Genomic DNA, 15,504 nt, shown 5'->3' with positions numbered 1-15,504 from the left:
TTAAGCATATTTCCGCCTTCACTGAGTACCTTGAATCCAGTGCCCATCAGTCACTTACACTCAGAAACTTAAGGGTTTTGCACCACACTTATGGCAAAAAACGGTTTTTGTTTCTTGCTGTCATTATCTTAATTTTATATTATAGGGTTATGCAGGATGCTCTGTACATTACTGTGTGACTCTGTTTATCAACTGTGTCTATGTAATAAATGTAATTATTGAGGACATGTATTGACTAATTTCATGGGATGTAGAACACAATGCCAGCACAAGTAAACGCTGGTACCAAACTCTTGGAATGGACAATTGTCACTGCAGTTCTCCCTTGTTTGTTGATGAAATCCTGTAGAAAATGAATTTTTTGGTGTAACAGTGTTGGGGAAATGAATTTAATTGAAACTTCCTGGCAGATTAAAACTGTGTGCCCGACCGAGACTCGAACTCGGGACCTTTGCCTTTCGCGGGCAAGTGCTCTACCATCTGAGCTACCGAAGCACGACTCACGCCCAGTACTCACAGCTTTACTTCTGCCAGTATCTCGTCTCCTACATTCCAAACTTTACAGAAGCTCTCCTTTTAACCTTAACCACAGCCTGGGGGATGTTTCCAGAATGAGATTTTCACTCTGTAGTGGAGTGTGCGCTGATATGATACTTCCTGGCAGATTAAAACTGTGTGCCTGACCGAAACTCAAACTCACAGGAGAGCTTCTGTAAAGTTTGGAATGTAGGAGACGAGATACTGGCAGAAGTAAAGCTGTGAGTACCGGGCGTGAGTCGTGCTTCGGTAGCTCAGATGGTAGAGCACTTGCCCGCGAAAGGCAAAGGTCCCGAGTTCGAGTCTTGGTCGGGTTCACAGTTTTAATCTGCCAGGAAGTTTCATATCAGTGCACACTCTGCTGCAGAGTGAAAATCTCATTCTGAATTTAATTGATTATTAGGAAATGCAAACCTCCTCCCCTCTCTGGACTAAGGGGTGCAGAAACTGCAGGTATAGGCAATTCCAGAAAAACAGAGGTGACCACTGTGAGAAACGCTATGATTTCAGCAGTTTTTATCTAATTTAAGTTTGTTTGATGTACTGTTCACAGGAAACTGTGCTGTTTCCTGTTTTTAATGATGCTCCAACCTCAAATCAGGTGTGAATCTTCGTAGAACGATGCTGAAATGGAGCTCACAATCTTTTTCTGTAGGTTCCCGTACCATTATGGCTGGGTACATGCCTGGTACGTGGGTGGGAGGCCGGACAGGGTGGCCGACACAGTTCTAGGCACTACAGTCTCGAACCGCATGACCGCTATGGTCGCAGGTTCGAATCCTGCCTTGGGCATGGATGTGTGTGATGTCCGTAGTTCTAAGTTCTAGGGGACTGATGACCTCAGTAGTTAAGTCCCATAGTGCTCAGAGCCATTTGAACCATTCTGTGGGTGGGGGCTATTCAGTTTTATGTGGTGAATCATTGCACTGGTCCATAAAGAATGTGGTCATCTTATGCAGTAGGACTGCTTGTTTCAATACCAGCAAAACCTTTGTGCAAAAATGTCAGTCATCTGAAGGTAAGATATTTTTTCTGAATATAAACATATCTAAGACTGACATTATTTACAAATCAAAACAAACAATCAAAATGAGATTATTCACAACAACCAAGACATAGATTAAGTTGACTAAGTCAAATTATATTTATATCTGGATGAAAATTTGAGCTGGCAGGTGCAATAGAGTACCTAACAAACAAACTGAGTGGTTTTACATTTACAATGCAAATATTATCAATGGTAACTGACACGGACACACAAAAAGTAGCATGTACAAGCTACTTTGAATCCATTATTAGGTATGCATGAATTATTTGATGGAAACCATTTCATTAATTTACATGATGCAAGAAACAAAGAAATTTTATGCTTCCCAATCACGGCCTCAAATTATATGCCCACAGACCTCAGTACATGAGGATGAAAATTTATAATAAATTACAAGGGAACAAATTAAAGCAAATGAATTTAGGTTCACTTAAAAGATAGTGGATGAGTCCATGCAGGATGAACTAGAAATTTGAGTTGGACACAATGCAATACTTATCTCCATAAATATCATTTTAGTGTTATATTATTGTTTATTAATGTAAAGATTACTGTAAATGTATTGTAAATTTTTGCCATGTCTCCCATACACCAGCAGAATAGAATGCAAATGTATGTTATGAGATGAAAATAAACCACAAACCCACAAAACGTTAACACATGTGTTTCAACCAGCTTGTAGTTCATAGTATCCATGACATTCATATTTTGTCTTAAATTCCGGACTTTAGTGCTGTTCATCAATGAATATACAAACATCAAAAAAAGTTTTGCACCACCCCAGTTCCCAGAACTCCTGAAGATAGACATTACCTGTGGATATTCTGTCACAGACACAGTCTCTTTGACTGTTCAGAGATGTCGCTAAACCCACCCAAAGATGTAAACAACCATGTATGAGTAGCACTTATTAGATGGAGCGGGTCCAACAGCTGATCAGTTCCAGTCATTCCACCAGGAAGGAGGTACTTGGCTCATGTTGTCTATAGTTAAACTGTGCCTAGACGATCAATACCGTGGTTTGATCATGTCCGAATTGTTACTTTGTGCCAGGAAGGCTCACAACAAGGGAAATGTCGAGGCGTCTCAGAGTGAACCAAACGGATGTTGTTCAGACATGAAGGAGATACAGAGAGACAGGAACTCTCGATGACATGCCTTGCTCAGGCCACCCATCTCATTAGACATCAGTGGATGACTGATACCTATGGATTATGCCTTGGAGGAACTCTGACAGTGACATCACCATGTTGAATAACGCTTTTTGTGAAGCCACAAGATGCCATGTTATGACTCAAACTGTGGACAAGGCTCGGAGCACTATGGGACTCAACTTCTGAGGTCATTAGTCCCCTAGAACTTAGAACTAGTTAAACCTAACTAACCTAAGGACATCACACACATCCATGCCCGAGGCAGGATTCGAACCTGCGACCGTAGCGGTCTCGCGGTTCCAGACTGCAGCGCGTAGAACCGCACGGCCACTTCGGCCGGCCCAAACTGTGGACCACAGGCAGAATGACATGCACTTCACTCCCAATGTCCACGGCAAGGTCCGTCATTGCAACCACACCATGCAGCATGGAACAGATAGGCCCAACAACATGCCGAATGGACCACTCAGAATTGGCATCATGAACTCTTCACCGATGAGTGTTGCATATGCCTTCAACCAGACAATCATCTGACATGTGTTTGGAGGCAATCCGATCAGGCTGAATGCCTTAAACACACTGTCCAGCAACTACAGCAAGGTGGAGGTTCCCTGCTGTTTTGGGGTGGCATTATGTGGGGCTGACGTATGCTGCTGGTGGTCATGGAAGGTGCCTTAATGGCTGAGCAATATGTAAATGCCATCCTCCAACTGATAGTGCAACCATATTGGCGAGACATTCATCTTTGTGGACCACAGTTCACCCTCCCCCCCCCCCCCCCCAAAAATCATGTGGCCAGCATGTTCTCCAGACATAAACCCTATCGAACATGCCTGGGATATATTGAAAAAGGCTATTTATGAATGACATGATCCACCAACCGCTCTGAGGGATCTACGCTGAATCGCAGTTGAGGAGTGTGGACAATCTGGACCAACAGTACCTTGATGAACTTGTGGATAGTGTGCATGACAAATACAGGCATGCATCAATGCAGGAGGACATGCTACTTGGTGTTAGAGTGCGAGTGTGTACAGCAATCTGGACCACTACCTCTAAAGCTCTCACTGTATGGTGGTACAACATGCAATGTGTGGTTTACATGAGCAATAAAAAGGACAGAAATGATGTTTATGTTGATCTCTATTCCAGTTTTCTTTACAGTCTGTGTGTGTGTGTGTGTTCTGTTTCTGACACAGGCCTGATTGGTCCATACTGTAACTATAGTACAAATAGCTCATATACACTGTATATATAATTTTTTAACAAAATGTTTGAACAGTTTCATAATAAACGTTGTGGTGCATAATTTACAAGGTGCACTGTCTATACACTATGTGATCAAAAGTATCCAGACACCCCCAAACACAGGGACCGATGACCGTAGCAGTCTGGTCCCTTTAATCCCCCAAACCAACCAACCAACCACCCCGAAACACATATGTTTTTCAAATCAGGTGCATTGTGCTGCCACTTACTGCCAGGTACTCCGTATCAATGACCTCAGTAGTCATTAGACATCATAAGAGAGCAGAATGGGGAACTCCGCAGAACTCACTGACTTCAAACGTGGTCAGGTGAGTGGGTGTCATTTGTGTCACATGTTTGTACACAAGATTTCCACACTCCTAAACCACCCTATGTCTACGGTTTCCAACGTGATGGTGAAGTGGAAATGTGAAGGGACATGTACAGCACAAAAGCATACAGGCCGATGTCATCTGTTGACTGACAGAGGATGCTGACAGTTGAAGACAGTCGTAATGTGTAATAGGCAGACAGCTATCCAGACCATCACACAGGAATTCCAAACCGTATCAGGATCCACTGCAAGTGCTATGACAGTTATGCAGGAGGGGAGAAAATTTGGATGTGCTCATAAGCCACACATCACACCAGTAAATGCCAAATGACACCTTGCTTGGTATAAGGAGCATAAACATTGGACGGTTGAACAATGGAAAAACATTTTGTGGAGTGATGAATCACGGTACACAATGTGGTGATCTTATGGCAGGGTGTGGGTATGAGAATGCCCAGTGAACATCAGCTGCCAGGGTATTGTAGTGCCGACAGTAAAATTTGGAGGCGGTGGTGTTGTGGTGTAGTCATATTTTTCATGAAGGGGGCTTGCACCTCTTGTTGTTTCATGTGCCACTATCACAGCACAGGCCTACAGTGATGTTTTAAGCACCGTCTTGCTTCCCACTGTAGAAGAGCAATTCAGGGAAGGCGATTGCATCTTTCAACACAATCGAGCACCTGTTCAAAATGCACGGCCTGTGGTGGAGTGGTTACAAGACAGAACATCCCTGTAATGGACTTGCCTGCCAGAGTCCTGACTTGAATCTTATAGAAAACCTTTGGGATGTTTTGGAATGCTAACTTCATGCCAGACCTCACTCACCGACATTGATACCTCTCATCAGTGCAGCACTCAGTGAGGAATGGGCTGCCATTCCCCAAGAAACCTTCCAGTGCCTGATTGAACATGTGCCTGTGAGAGTGGAAGCTGTCAGCAAGGCTGAGGGTGGGCCAACATCATACTGAATTCCAGCATTACCGAAGGAGGGCACCATGAACTTGGAAGTCATTTTCAGCCACGTGTCTGGATATTTGTCTCCATTGGAGCTTACTGTCAACTGTAACTCCCAAAAATTTTATACAGTTAACTTCTTCTAAACTTCTTTCATCTCTGAATATATCTATGCCATCTTCCTTTTCTCTGTTTGTGAACATTATGAACATTACCTCTTTTTTAGAATTATAGCTAAGTCATTCTGCATGAGCCATCGTAGTGTACTGTGCTGTAATCAACTCAGTGAAAAGAAAATATTACAAGTTAACATTGAAACCATGGAATCACTTGATGGTTTTTTTATAATGGAATGTACTATACAAAATCAGTTTTGATTTATGAGAGTGACACAGATTTTAAAAGTGAAAAACCATTCAAGAACTTTGGATTGCTCTGTATGCACTGGAAAGACAAACGTTGTAAATTATTATGTGAGAAAAGATAACAGTCAAATTAACAGAGCACATACCAGAGTGGAAAATGGAATTATGACTGTATGAAAATGTGTTGAAGAGGGGTGGCACTTGTATCTAGGCAAGTGGATAGTGGATGGATCATTGAAGTTCTTTGATGGGTGCCCAGAGGTAAGAAAGGAATGAGACAATGACCAAATAGAAGTGGGGAAATGACACTACAAAAATAGCAAGCGTAAATTACAGTTCACTACAGCTGTGCTCAAATCTGACTTACTCTGTTTGTTAAGAACTGAAGTTTGTTCAGCAAGGATAAAAGAAATGCTATCTCCACATATGCTTACAGAATACATATCCTCAAAAACATTACCAATGAAATTTTGAAGAACTGACATACCTCCTCAGGAACAGCAGCAAAAATGTCTTTCATAAGATCTGTTGCATCTGCTGCCAAGAAGAACTCCATAAGATCTGTCGTATTTTTTGCTGTGTAACCAAGATTTTCAGCAAGTTGGAATGCTATTTCTACTGGTTTTCTCTGCAGTGCCCAAGTACTCAAAGCAGATCCACTTTGTGCTATTCCTCTCTTGAATAAACCTACAACAGACCGACAGTGTTACAAATGAATTATTGGTTTATGCCAGCTCTCCTTAAACAAGAATAATTTTCACTAGAAATGCCTTATGAATATCTGCTGTGGATCACACTTGAAATATAGAGAAGGCATTTCTTCAGCACTTAATCACACTCACGTGGCCGGAAAGGGCTACCTTATTGTCAGATAGTCTGTCTCTCACTTCTCGTCACTGTTCCTTCAGCATGCTGCCTTCTGTCACAACAGCAAAGTCGCTTCATTTAGGGAGAAATTACCTTTTACCACTACAGGTATCTTTTAATTTTCCTTGGCCGTTACATTTGCTAATTCTTTGCTCCAAATTTTAACAAGTCCAGTTCCCCAGCAGCATAAGACCACCTTCATTAGGTCATTAGATTGTAAGTGAAAAAAGGTGTCCTGTATGAGTAAGAAAAATTTTTATGCTGGTTACATGCACCATATCACTTCTAGTATACTCAGGGCATTATAGCATTGAAGAATTGTACAACTTAAACACATCCCATTTCTTTTTGTGTTTTCAAGATCCAACATAATTTTTCATTGTAAATAATGAATTAATTTAGCAAGCTAATTGTAAAGACATAATCTGGGCACACTACAGAGCAGCCAAAATTGTCCCCAAAATGACGTAAAGAAAATGTGAAATAATAAGTTTCCATTTCATCATTGTGCAGCAGCCATGCATATCTTCCCTGCAGCATTTCAATTTTAGTTATGTGCTGCTGACATGAGTAGATTCTGACTTATGTATAGACTATCTGTAGACAACTGGAACTAATGACACAAGGAAACTCGTACATAAATAGCTAAAAATAAAATAAAGTAAGAGGGTGGGAAGGAAAATAAAGCACTTATTACATCACCTTATCAGAACCAGAGTGATTTATGTATAATCTGTCTCAGAGATCTGATGTATTCTGGATTTGTACATGTATGTACCAACAGTGTGATTAACCTATGAAGTATTGAATATGAAAATAATTTTATATACACTTACAAAGGAAGAAGGAGGTATCATCTCTCACAGATATCCCACAAAGTAAAACTCATGGGAAAAGAATCTAGGTACTCATGCATTGATTTAAAGCAGAGTAAGCTCACAGCCTGCATGAGAAAATATAAACAAAAGAAAACAACCCAAATGACTTCCTACTGCTAGAGGAACTGTGTAGTGTAAATGCTCTTAATAAGATGACTGTTAATTGCATGTTCCATGTATAAAAATTATGTCCTGTCATTGATGATGTGCAGAATGAGTTAGTTTTATCATTGCAATGCAATCTGAGTGGAAAGTATGGCAATATGCTTTCCATTTACATCATCCTCACACAATTTTTGAATGTACTGGTACTTATCTATGTTCATTCTCTCTCTCTCACTCTCTGTTTTTCTCTCTCTCAAGGAAACAGACACATCATATTATTTCACATTCAAGAATTCTTCTATTTTATTCAATTTTAGAAATTCAATTTTAGAAATTATGTATGACTGACATGTCCCTCCTCTCTAACCCTTCCCCGCCTGTCCCTTTTTCCTTCTTGATAAATAAACTAACAGCTCAAAAATCTATGATAGTTGTTATGGTTTTTTTTATTTACTTTTTTCACATGTGTCTGTTGACAGTCCTTAGAATTTCAATTCTTGGAGTTAAGTGACAGACTATCATCCTTTTTCCTTGTAATATTATAGTTTACTAAAGCAGATTTTTCTTTTCACCTATTTCAAAAACTGTAGTCGGCAATGGATTTAGAAAAAAACACTTGATATACCAAAATAGTTTCTGATGTTTCCTAATGGTGATCAGATCCATTTGTTTTCTTCCTCATGATATTTTGCACATTTTTTCCACCGATATATAATGTGCCAGTTTCATATTTTATTCTGCAATGATAATCTCTGCTCCAAATAAATGATTAAATGAACTGAATGGATGTAACTGAATTGGAACTCCAGCTAAAGATAGTAATCTTTCTTTAACAATGCACATCACTACTTCTGTCAGTAATTTGGGTACCTTTAGAAGTAGGTGAAAGTATGTGGAAATGTACAGATGCCCCTCCAGCACTTTGGCCAAAAATGGTTACATTGTCAGGATCTCCTCCAAATGCCGCTATATTTTTCTGCACCCACTTTAGGGCCTCCACTTGGTCCTTCATACCCATGTTGCCTGGTATCAGTAAATCTCCTGTGCTTATAAAACCTGCAACATGCATGGAAAAAAATTTGTAAAAATAAACATCAGCTGAACCACTTATTCCTTGTGCTAGACTGTTTGAGAACATAGAAGAGGAGCTCATATTACAATTGCTGGAGCTCACTATAGCTCTCATTCCTTTCCTAGAATGTAGTGACATTTTTATGTTTACAGGTTCTATAGAGGTCAAGTAGCAAATTTTTTCAGTCATGTTACAATTTATATTATTTAGTTTTTGCACCTAACAGTCTAAATATTGTATTTGCTGGTGTACTTACATTGTACTGCGAGGAAACAAGATTTAAATGTCAATTGCATATTATATGCTAAAACTGCACTCTTAATACATATTTTAATTCTTCTGACATTAGGTGGTTTTCAGTTACATAACCAAACTTTAAAACGACAATAATTTTTATTTAACGTAATTAAGGACCTGATATTGTAAAAACATGAAGTTCTATATCTAAAATTGTTAGTGTATTTTACTTTTTTCTTTCATTTTAATGCAGTGTACTCCCTTTTCTACATAAAATTATAATTCATATCATTAGTTATCATTTTATACAGGTATCTTGCTACAGCTGTTAAATATTCAAAAGAAAAAAAGCATTTTATAGCCATCAGCTATAAACATTCAACTATATTCTATGCCAGTCTCAGTTTTTATAACCATCATTACTGGAAAATACACATCAAAAACAGAAACAAATATGTATTGTGCACAGATGAAAGATGTAAGAACTGTACTTCTGTATGTCAGAACCATAGCCAGTACCGGTACTTGCAAAGGAGTACACCAGATGGATCAAAAATGCATACATCTCATAAATGACTCAACAGCATACTAAATACAATGATGTTCCACAGTGGTATGTAAAATACAAATAATCTGGCTAATGTAAAAATGACACAAGTAGGTTAAAAGCCCATGTACAATAGGTTGTGTAAGGTCTGCTGACAGTTAGCAAGTAAATGTCATCAAAAACACAGTTCACCTAAGATCACTAAAGATTACGTGGTGACTATCAACACTCCACCAAGCCTCTATGATGATGAATGCTAAGATCTTTGGACTTCAGTCTGTGCTACACTGTTGTGGTGTACACTAGTGTTCTCATGTATGTGGTTTATTGAGACAATAAAGTTTGCGCTTTTTATTATAGTTGGATTACTTCTCTTACCACTAATGTGTATAGGGGTAAAAACCCACATCGGTGACCTTGAATTTTCATTCACAACTAACTATTTTCATATGTTACTGGTACTGAAAGTTGGTCTATTTAGGCTTGTTGGTTACCATGGAGTACATTGAACTCCACACTCCCTACCTACTTGCTGGACGTTGACTGTGGAGCACAGACACAATCAACAGCTTATATATCAGTTTTGTGTGCTCATATACATTGTTTTAGTACTGTCCACATGTGTCTAACTTAACTGTGATTGCACTAGAATAGTGTGAACCCCATACAGTGGCACCACTGCACACTGCGACTACACTGACTGCCAAGCTGCGTTTGCCAACAGTGATTGAAATGTATGTGCACTGAAGTGAAGTGCTATCAGTGTAGATATTCAGATAGGTACAAAAAAGAGTGTTTCCAATCACAGTGTAGGAAACATCAGAAAGTGAGACACTGGGTGTGAGACGGCAGGAGTAATGGTCATATTGGAAAAGGGTGAAGTAAATAGTATGGGGAGGGGGGGGGGGGAGTGGATGGGGGGAGAGAATTACCTATGCCCACCTTTTGAAAGTATTATAATGCAGTCAGGTATTTTATTTTTAAAAATTCTGAATTAAAAATTTATTGTTTTTAATGAAGTCTTCTACAAGATTCCATAGAAGTTTCAAATTTTTCAGTTAAACTTAACCCAAAAATTTAATTCTTCATAGTAGATTTGACTTTTCACAATGAATATCATATTAAATCAGGTCTGGGACCCTGCTTAAACATCAATGTTAGGAGCAAATGTCAACAACAATTAATGAAATTTGTATTTGTGGTGGTCATAAAGTAACCCCCTCTCCTTGTTAGTAAACATTTTTGAAAGTGTGTCCACTGCATTAAAGACACAAAAGGTGCATCCACAGAACATGTGATCAGTAATTGAAAAAATTTCAAGATGATTTCTCATTGGCAAAATATTCTGGATTAATCTCCCATTCAGATCTCTAAGAGGAGACTGCCAAGGGGGAGGTGTCCATGAGAAAAAGATGGAATAAATAATGAAGGCATAAAATTCTATTAGTCAAAGCATGGAATATCAGATGTTTAAACATAGTAGGAAAGCTGGAAAATCTGAATACGAAAATTCAAAGGCTCTATCTAGATTATTGGGTGTCATTGAAGTGAAATGGAAAGAAGATAAGAATTTCCGGTGAGATGAATGTAGCGAGAGCTACTGTGAACGGTTCTGTGATAGGATTGTTCTCATCACATTTGATAATATTCTTCTCAGGTGTGCAGCCAGATCATAACGTCTTCTTGACACAATATTTCCGAGGTCCAACTGGCTGCCATCTTCAGGTGAAAGTGCTGGTACACAATCTCGCTGGAACTGACTTCTCAGCGCAATCGGCGGTCCCTATATAGGCTGCAGAAGGCCCACAACACATGCATGAGAAGGTGCCGTAACTGCCCTCTAGCGCAAGTAAACATACTGCGCCGCCAGTGGTGTAAACAGGCGAAATCAAGATATCGCTATCAAAAATTAAAAATTTTAAAAATTTTATTCCGACGATTGAAACACAGACCGTTGTTTTTTAATGTCTGATAACACCAAGTTCCAAGTCTTACTTAAAAGATAACCCTTGTCTCTATTAATAAGATTATCAGATAAACGAATCTCTATGGATTCTTTTAAAACACAGTCCCAATAGCTAGTCGCAGTGGCAACCATCTGTGTCCCTCGGTGAGACAGTGCTCCGCCACTGCAGATTTCTCAGGTTGAAGCAACCATGTGTGCCGCTGGTGCTCAACACATCGGTCCTCAATGGTCTAGATTGTCTGACCAATATAAACCTTCCCACAGTGGCAAGGGATCTTGTACATACCGGGCTTCCTCAAACCCAAGTCATCCTTAACAGAGCCAAGAAGCGCTCTAATCTTGGCTGTCGGATGAAAAATACTTTTGATATGATTCAAAGCTATTTATGACTCTCTTTACCTGTATTTATCCTGATTACTGCAATATTATATTTGACCTGAACTTGAGTTGTGGACAAAATCGTGCTTAACTCTTTTTGGGTTCCCCTGGTCATCGCTACTGTCTCTCTCTCTCTCTCTCTCTCTCTCTCTCTCTCTCTCTCTCTCTCTGTGTGTGTGTGTGTGTGTGTGTGTGTGTGTGTGGGTGTGTGTGTGTGTGTACTCAAAGAGAACGTACAACGATTGATTGAGACTAGATGCTTCTTACAATTATTCATTGCATATTATTCAACTTATTGATATGATTAGAGCTTCATTATTGAAATATATTTTGCTGGTTTTTACCCGGTGTGTTTTGGATTCACGGGTCTGTCCCCACACTGTAAGCTTAGGCCCTAATATTTTTCATTATTTTGTCCTTTCATGAATCAACATGTCCTCAATTACTCTGGTTTATATGGCTGACTGATCTTGTACTATATTCCTACTCATATTTGAGTATCTTCTCAGGCTCTGAATTTTTTTTCTCTTCTCTTTGATGACGTTTAAGGTGTGATTTTATGGACATAAACTTCCAGTTTGTAATTCAAGTAATTTACCTTGTCTCTCTATTTACTTCTGTAGTTTATTGTTCCAGTGTTGCAGTTTCGACTTGGTATCAATTGCCTTATGGCAAAATGTTCCTCAGATCTAAAAATCTGAATGCCATGACCTGAAGTAGTAGTAGTAGTATAGTAGTAGTAGTAGTAGTAGAAGTAGCTTTATTCATCTGCAGATCTCTTTTTACAAGGATATAGGACATGTCAAAGTATTTACAAGTTTAGACCAATTTAAAATAAGGTAATTCTCATAGACATACATTTACAGACTTCTAGTTAGAGGCAATCATTAGATTTATTTTTACAAATAACTTATTAAATAATGTAATGCCACACTGTTCACTCATATCTTACTATCAGACACTGCACACACTATACATACTGTGGTGTCACTGCCAGACACCACACTTGCTAGGTGGTAGCTTAAATCGGCTGCGGTCCATTAGTACATGTCGGACCCGCGTGTCGCCACTGTGTGATCGCAGACCGAGCGCCACCACACGGCAGGTCTCGAGAGACGTACGAGAACTCGCCCCAGTTGTACGACGACGTTGCTAGCGACTATACTGATGAAGCCTTTGCTCTCATTTTGCCGAGAGACAGTTAGAATAGCCTTCAGCTAAGTTAATGGCTACGACTTAGCAAGGCGCCAATTGTCACAGTGCATGTATCTTACGAGTCTCACTTGTATCGCCACAATCTCCAGATGTCTCATCAAGAACGATGTATACAAGGACTGATTAAAAGTTAAGTATATTCCAAAGCTACGTATTTTCTTTATAGCATTCATTAAGTCTCCTGTTTCAGACCTCACTCCATCCTTCGTGAGTTAGCGCGTGCATCTTGGCCGCCACTTTCAGTTAGTGTGCGTAGTGTTGGCAAGTCTGCCGACACTACACATACATTGTTTCATAACACTTCACTCACTACACACACACACACACACACACACACACACACACACACACACACACACTGGTGATCTCTAGGCCATTATCTATACCGCAACTCCTCATTTGCTATTCTGAAAATCTGAGTCAGCATCCCTCTATCATGAGTGAGATGTTGAGCTCAGAAAGAGCAAGAGGTGTTAGTATTGTGCAGTGCATAGCTTGGGGCAAGTTTTTCTAGAAAAGGAAAACAAGAAGGGAAAAAAACATAGTGTGAAGGTGTTATGTGGAATGTTGGATGTTTTATAATCATTATTATTATTAATCAAAATATCCACGGGTGTACTGCCAGTCTACAGTGTCCAACGGGCACAATATTTCGGCAATCATACATGTCGCCATCATCAGATGAACTGACGGACTGAGCTCCTGTGAACGTGCCGGCACGGAGATCCGTACGCTATGGCTGCTCAGAGGGAACTGGGTTCGGTTGCAGCGGCGGCCGATTTAAATACCCTCCCTTCGCTGTTCACGCCCCATGCCACGGTCGCGCGGTGGAACAGATTGCGATGGAGTCTGAGATGATGTCAGAGTGATGGCTCTGTGCGCCGTGGTCATCACAACTGTACATTTGCTGGATTTACTCTTGATTAACCCAATCACTGGTTCCCAAGCCTTGCTAAGATTATAGCCACAGTCACGGTTTATGAGGTTGTCATTGGTGGGAATTTCGATGGCCTCTCTAACAACACTATCCCAGTATCTCGACGTCTGTACCAGAATCCTCGTGTGTTCATACTCCATAGTGTGAGTTTCCGACAAACAATGTTCAGCGACTGCCGACTTGCTCGGATACATCAGTTGAGTGAGCCTCTGGTGTTCACAGCATAGATCCTCAACGGTACGCATCGTCTGACCAATATACGACTTGCCACATTGACGCGGAATCTGGTACATGCCGGCCTTCCTCAAACCGAGGTCATCTTTGGTGCTCCCCAGCAGTGCACGAGTTTTATTCGGAGGACAAAACACAGTTCCGACCTGGTGTTTCTCAAAATGTGGACGATTTTCTCCAAGAGTGCGCCTGTATATGGAATAAACGCAGTGCCTACCTGCTCCCTCGTGATTTCATCCATCTACACAGGTTGTGCTGTAGTGGTTGGGCGGAGAGCACGTTGAATCTGCCACTCTGAGTACCCATTTTTTCGAAATACAGTTCTCAGATGTTCCAATTCCTGGGGTAGACTCTCTGTGTCAGAGATAGTGCGTACCCTATGTACTAGAGTTTTAAGTACCCCATTCCTCTGTGAAGGGTGGTGGCAGCTGCCTGCATGCAAATACAGATCAGTGTGCATTGTCTTCCGATACACCCCATGACCTAGGGTGCCGTCAGCCCGTCTCTTGACCAAGATGTCAAGGAAAGGTAATTTACCCTCCGTTTCAGTCTCCATAGTGAATTTGATGTTGGGGTGTATGGAGTTTAGATGTGTAAGGAAGTCAAGGAGTTTATCCACACCATGTGGCCAGATGACGAACGTGTCGTCCACGTAACGGAAAAAGGAAGTAGGTTTCCATTCGGATGCCGACACGGCTTCCTCCTTGAAGTTCTCCATGTACAAATTCGCTACCACCGGTGAGAGTGGGCTACCCATGGCGACTCCCTCCATTTGTTCGTAATATTTTCCATTAAAAAGAAAATACGTGGAAGTCAAGACATGCCTAAAAAGTTCAGTGGTCTTCTCGTCAAACTTCTGACTAATCAATTCTAGTGACTCTCACATGGGTACCCTCGTAAACAAGGAAACAACATCAAAACTCACCATGATATCTGACTCATCCAACATGAAGCTATCAAGGCATTTAACAAGATCCATGGAATTATGGATGTGATGAGGGCATTTACCCACATAAGGACTTAATATTCCCGTCAGGTATTTGCCCAACAAATATGTAGGTGCCCTGACGTTGTTGACAATGGGGCGTAATGGTACCCCATCTTTGTGAACCTGCGGGAGTCCATATAGTCTAGGCGGTACCGGACCTTGGGGGTAACAATTTCTTAACGTCACCCTCTGGTAAATCTGCATCCTTGAGAAGCAACCTCATCTTGTTCTCCAACTTCTTTGTAGGGTCAACACTGATCTTCCAGTAGGAATCGTCATTTAGCAAGCTCTGCATCTTATTAGTGTAGTCCTTATGGGAGACAACAACTGTAGCATTGCCTTTGTCAGCCAGTAAGACAACGTCGGGAGAAACTCAAGAATCACATTATTATTATTTATTTGTATAACATTTTTTACCAGGCCCCTACTCTGTTTTATCTAAG

The 15,504-nt window shown here is 40.5% G+C and overlaps 1 protein-coding gene across 2 annotated transcripts in view; it reads right to left on the bottom strand.

The window, feature by feature from the left end:
* Positions 1 to 15,504, bottom strand: part of LOC126237688 (esterase FE4-like) — a 143,707-nt gene that overhangs the window by 58,329 nt on the left and 69,874 nt on the right. For both annotated transcript variants that reach the window (XM_049947743.1, XM_049947742.1), the window contains exons 5-6: positions 8,361 to 8,546; positions 6,128 to 6,327 (exon numbers count right to left, since the gene is read on the bottom strand). In XM_049947743.1, the coding sequence (XP_049803700.1) occupies positions 6,128 to 6,327; positions 8,361 to 8,546 (386 nt within the window). The remainder of the gene's footprint in view (positions 1 to 6,127; positions 6,328 to 8,360; positions 8,547 to 15,504) is intronic.

This window comes from Schistocerca nitens, chromosome 1 (genome assembly GCF_023898315.1).
Source record: "Schistocerca nitens isolate TAMUIC-IGC-003100 chromosome 1, iqSchNite1.1, whole genome shotgun sequence".
In the NCBI taxonomy this organism is placed as follows: domain Eukaryota; kingdom Metazoa; phylum Arthropoda; class Insecta; order Orthoptera; family Acrididae; genus Schistocerca; species Schistocerca nitens.
The sequence above is the reverse complement of the archived record's forward strand: the minus strand, read 5'-3'. Positions and strand labels throughout refer to the sequence as shown.